The sequence below is a fragment of the Labeo rohita genome, chromosome 24 (assembly GCF_022985175.1).
Source record: "Labeo rohita strain BAU-BD-2019 chromosome 24, IGBB_LRoh.1.0, whole genome shotgun sequence".
Taxonomy (NCBI): Eukaryota; Metazoa; Chordata; class Actinopteri; order Cypriniformes; family Cyprinidae; genus Labeo; species Labeo rohita.
This window is the reverse complement of record NC_066892.1, coordinates 16,582,634-16,588,361: the sequence shown is the minus strand read 5'-3', so window position 1 is coordinate 16,588,361 and position 5,728 is coordinate 16,582,634. Positions and strand designations below refer to the sequence as shown.

At 42.4% G+C, this 5,728-nt stretch overlaps 1 protein-coding gene across 1 annotated transcript; it reads right to left on the bottom strand.

Annotated features, from left to right (window-relative positions):
• Positions 1-1,364: 1,364 nt before the first annotated feature.
• Positions 1,365-4,923, bottom strand: skida1 (SKI/DACH domain containing 1). Its single transcript, XM_051098778.1, has one exon. The coding sequence runs from the start codon at positions 4,818-4,820 to the stop codon at positions 2,412-2,414; it is 2,409 nt and encodes an 802-aa protein (XP_050954735.1). The 5' UTR covers positions 4,821-4,923; the 3' UTR covers positions 1,365-2,411.
• Between the last annotated feature and the right edge of the window lie 805 nt (positions 4,924-5,728).

Below are 5,728 nucleotides of genomic sequence, written 5' to 3'. Positions count from 1 at the left end.
TACAATAAACAACTCATCTGAAAGTTTGATCTTACATTTGCTTGAACCTCGTGTTACCTTAAGAAAGGGACAAACAACGGTTACAATAACAAGGAATATTAATTAGTTAAAAGTTAAAAATGAACGATCATCTCACATCACACTCAGATGTATTTAATGAACAGTTTCACCATAAAAAGGAAAAAGAAAGTGCTTCAAAATCCACCTCACGTTTTCAAGTTTTCATTTCGAGTGCATTTATCCTACACAACAATGGTATACAAAACCAGGAAAATCACAAAAATAAATATGCATTTTTATAAACAACCAGTGACTTCAATTTAAGAAAAGAATCATGTCAAAATCTGACCTCAAGTATTGTAGCAAAAGCAGAAAGATAAAAAAAAACAAAGTCCACCTTGACCAGATAATCCCTAACCTACTATGTTTACAGTGAGTCACCGCCCATTTTCCCATTTGTGTTCATTGTGGAGATCATGAATTTCTTTAACTTAATGGGGTTGTGATGTGTGCGCTACATTCTGTTTAATTTGGCTAGTTTTGAATTCATTCCTCCAAAGTTGGGACGACATAGCTATTCTGTCAGTCCACAGTGCACTTTGACACAGAACGGAACAAGAAGTTCCTTTTATACGCTCGAGAGAACAGACATTAAATAGTCGCGTTACAAAAATATAGAACTACTATATTTTAATCATTCACCTGTCAGAGTGTCACACTATATCGCATATTGGAACATTCACAAAGCGATGCAGTTTCACTTAATAGGCTACATGGTGTCTGTCCCCACTTGTACACGTTAATCAAAGGCAGTACACGTAATGGGCCCATGCCTTAATATGTTAAATACCCTTAAAGTCTATTACGTGTTTTCTCAGAATAACGTGAACCCTATAGCCTGGCTTTAGCCAAATCTGCATAGTCTCTGCCCATTTAGTGATAACTCACAGGCTTTGTATTTATGTTTTTGTGCAGGAAATTAGAATGCAGTCGAATATTTTCGTCCCATGTCAATATAATACCAAAATTGCTAATTTAGCTCATTGACTGTTCCAATCACAGATACAATTTGCTTTTAAAGGCCTGTTTTGGAGGCAGTCTGCTTTTGCTGAAGTAAACAAATATGGTACGTCACAGTACATTCATCACAAGGCATTTATATGGGGCAGGGTACTCTAGTGGAACACCAAGTTAACACTTGAATGTTTTTTAAGGTTACGCTTTCGAGTGCCAAGGTAATCCATATCCTTGGAAATTAGGCCTAGTAAAGGAAAATACAATCAAAACACCATACGAAAAGGACAAGGCTACTTGAGTCAAAGAGAAATAAACATTTACTAAGTATACCCTGACCAGAATGTGTGTATATTCCACTGAGCACCGAGGTCTGTTTTTTTTTTTCTTTGATTTCGTCACGTATGTAAAAACACTGTTGTTTGCAGTTGTCTGTATGCCTGTAGGTCGCTGCGTTTAAATCGGCAACATTTACAATAAGAACGACTAACAAAAAACCTCCTCTCAAAAGCAAACGAGCATATTGGAAATAGCACCACATTAATAGTTACTGATTTTAAAAAGGTTTTTGGGTTAACTTGCGATGGCTCTTTTGTGTAGGAAAATCGAAAAATAAAAACACACTAATTCACCTTAACGGGCATTAGCAAAGTGCAATGCATGGTAAATTTGTGCTTTAGCTGTTCTATACCTTAAGCTACGAATGTGCTAAAGAAGGAGTTTGATTTGGCGTTTTTCCCTCTATTACATCGTGCAAATCAAACAGCTCTTGATTGTCAGTTAGAGGGCCATTGTGTTGGGCCTACCGTGAGAGTTATGGTGCGCTGCGTGTGAGTGAACACAGCCAGGCGCCAACAATTGGGGAGCACCCACAAAATGAATAAATAAGAAAGGTATGGATCATCGGTCTACAGTAATTCAAAGATACAGTATGTGGATGAAGCATAAAGGGAAAATACAAAACATTGGCCCAAAATATACCGACAGATGTTTTAAAAACAAAATCAACATTTTAGTTGACACAGACCTGACAATCACTATAACGCCATCCTTATGAGAGATGGTTAACCCTGCCTGCAAAACGAGCCAACATTTGCTCCGTGAGAGTCTAGTCCATCAGTTCGAAACCGCTCCACGATGTCAATAATGTCATTTTGAAAACAACCGTTTTTTGTTGTTGTTGTTGTTGTTGTTTTTTGCTAGACCAGCTTATTATAAATACCTCCGCGTATTCCCGAGTCCCAAACCTGGGCCTGTGCTATATGAGGACGGTGTGTGCTACATAACAACAGGCCAGAAACGCTATGCATTAAAAACAACAGTGAAAACAAAACAACTAACGGGTATCAGTGCTTGTCACAGTTTTAATTCATTTCCCCCGTGCTCAAAACAACAGTTCACGGGATAACAGAGGCTTTCCTGAATTTGTGGCTTGGAGGGGGAGGAACAACTGAATGACCAAGCTGCCATCTCCACACTGGGTGAGAACGATGAGGCAGTTGATTACTTCGTAAAGAGTTCAGAGAGTAAGCGGGACTCAAATCTCCATCGCTGCCAATAACAAGAGACGGCGGAGAGGGAAAATTCGCCATGAATCTGAAGGGCTTTTTTAGGGATGCTACATTGGCGCTCGCTCGTTTGCGTTTGCTAGCGCCCGCACAGTCTTCATTCGATCCCTCACTGCTGGCGAATTTTCCTGCAGAACGGGGGCTTCGGTCAACTTTTGCAACTGATTTCGCGGATGTTCTTGCACTTTCGGCTTTTTTCCCCAAAAGCATCGCCCTGTAGTTTTTCCTGACCCTTGCCCCATTCTTGGATTCCCCTTCCTCGGAACAAGGAGTGTTTAAAGTGCTTCTTGATTCCTCGTTACAGGCAGGGTGTTTTTGCACAGAGCTCTCTGTGGTTTTGCAGTGGTCAGTTTCCTTAAAATGAGTACTGATGCGCCGGGCATCAGCGTCGTTATCCTTACAACATTGATATTCCGGAGGCTGATTTGCATATTCATATTCGTCAAAGGTGTCCTCGACTTTAATCTTCACGTTGTTGAGTAAAAATGGTGGCGTTTTTACTGCCCTGTTGCCCTCATTGTTAAAGCCTGAGGTACTAATGGGCTCCTCGGTCTCTGTTTTGATAGGTTTTAGAGGTGAAGGTAGTTTGAGGGAAGTTCTTGCTTCCCTCTTGGAATTTGCTGCTAATGAAAGATTGCTGTCAGAAGACTTACAAACCGTTATTTCTTTGTCCGGAACACAGTGGGAGATCAAGGCTTGGGAGCATTTGTTTGCAGAACCCGGTATTCTTTGTTGGGGAAACGCCTTGTTTCCATTTGCATTAGGTGTAAGCCCAGTCTCTTTAATTCTGTTAGCGACAGAGTCAGTTGTCTTTGGATCATTTGAAAATTCAAGGCGTGATGGTGCTTCAGAGCCCTCGTTTTGCCTCAAATCTGGGAAGCAGGTCCGCACCGGGCAGAACTTCTGCACTTTTGCGGCATCAACATCCTTGTTGTGTTCGTCCCTGGCCGAGTCCGATTTATGAGTTTTACCAGTTCTTTCACAATCCAAAGTAGTCGGTGCTCCTTGGTTAGTGGGGATGTTCTGCACATTGGGCCTGTAGTGAAAAGTTGGCTGCAAGAGCAGAGGTGCTTTTGTGTTGAGACTTGAGAACCTCGCACGCCTGAAACGAATACTCTGCACTGAAACTTGACTGGACACAGAGCTCGAGTCAGACTGAGAGGAGCTCTCTTCATCGCTGCTGACATCTGAAGAGTCCGACAGAGAGTCATCCTCCTCCTCCTCATCCGAAGTCCCGGAGTTGCTGGTGGTAGAGAAGCTCGACCCGAAATCCGAATCGTTGTTCACCCGTTCTGAGATGGAGCTAGATTCCGTGTCGCTGCTGCAGCTTTCCTGAAAATGTCCAGTGTGCCGAGGATCGACGTACAATCCATGCTCGAGGTGGTGAAAGTGGCTCAAAGATCCGTTGGGAACTTTTGGTTTACAGCATTTTGGGACGACCAAAACCGGATGGCTTCGTCTGCTCCTCGACCAAAACTGCCTCGCGTTGCTCTCACGCTTCCTCTTCCTTTTGTAAAGTAGGTCTGCGTTGCCTTGGTGCTTTGCCTGAGCTGCAATGGCGGACTGATAAAGCAGCGGTTGCCGATTCACAACGTGCCGAAAAAGCGTATGTTTCTGATTAAAAGCCACACAGTTGTCAGGTATTTGATCTGTTTCATAGTTTTTAAAGGGTGTAGATGCCGACTTCGTGACCGGTTGGAAATCCCGGGCGAAGGATTTGCTGTAAATTTGAGGTAGATTGGAGTGAGTGCGAGGGACAGGGTCCTGTCGAACAGCTTTATTTTTGAATGAGAAAGTCTGAGGAACGCCATGCAAACTCAACCAAACTTTCTCTCTCCAAAAGTCACTTCTGGCAGAGGTGCGATTTTTGCCGTCGCACATTTTCTCTGAGGAATTTTTTGTCTTTTCCCTTCTTTTGTTTGACTTCAATACGCGCTCAGTTTTGCATGAAAAATACAGTGCCTCAACGTCCTCTCTTGAAATCAGAGTGCATTTAGCTGCATGGAAAGCTATAGAATTTATTGCTTTGAGCTTTCGCAGTTCCTCCAAATCACAGTGATGCTTCTTCACGTTTAAATGGTCCATTCGTTTGTGTACAGTAGTCCGCGGAATATTTTTCAAGAGGTCGGTGAAGACTTGAGACAGGGCAAACATTTGTTTGCCTTTGATAACCAAATAGCCAAGCTTTACACCCTGCATTTCCTCAAAACCGGATTCCAAGTCCCCCATTTTCTTCATTGCATTAATTCCAACATTTAGAGCGACGGATGTCCTTAAAGTAGCTTTACTGCTGCTTCTTTATTTCAAGGCATTCTGCTGACCGGTCCAGCATGGGCTTTGACATGTCCACACTGCGTGATGAACAAAAAGTTTTAAATAGAAAAATAAAAATGAAATGGCCTGCTTGAATTAAAACAATCAGTCCATTGACCTGAGCACTGCATGATCGATGGAATGTGTGTGATGTTGCCGACAGGCTGGCTGCTGCCTGTCTGAGCTCCTGTATACCTGCGCTCCCTCAGCTCCCTTCCCATTTGGCCATGAGGAAAAGAGGAAGGTGAACAGCACTGCCAGTGAGAAGGATAAAAAGCGAGGAGAGTAGGGAAGGGAAAGAGAGGGAGTGAGCGACAGAGAGAGCAAGAGAGAGAGAGGGAGGGAGAGACAGAGAGAGAAATAGAGCCCAAAATGCAGCTGCTATTCCCGTTGCTGGTTTAGTCACAAATAAAATGACAGTGGGAACTGAGCAAGGCCGGAGACACCTTCATCAATTAATGCCCCCAAAGCCGAAGCTGATTGGACGTTACTGACAGGTGATGCAATAAAAATGGATATTCCACCCATGGCCACCCCCACCCCCCCTAGCTAATTACCATACTGTTGTAATCCCACCTCTCTTAGAGCAAATAATTCGCTAGTGATAAGTTCATGCTTAGAAATTAATATTAGTCATTTTGTCGGAGTATTGTAACAACTTTGTGTTGTTGTGCTTGTGAAAAATTATTAATGCTGACAGATGGGTATGTTGGACAGCATATATAATGATGTGAAGCTTTTTTATTTTACAAATTAAACATGTTCGTGATGTAATTATCACATTTTAATTTAAATGCTTTTTTAGCCTTTTAAATATCATAATTATGCGCATT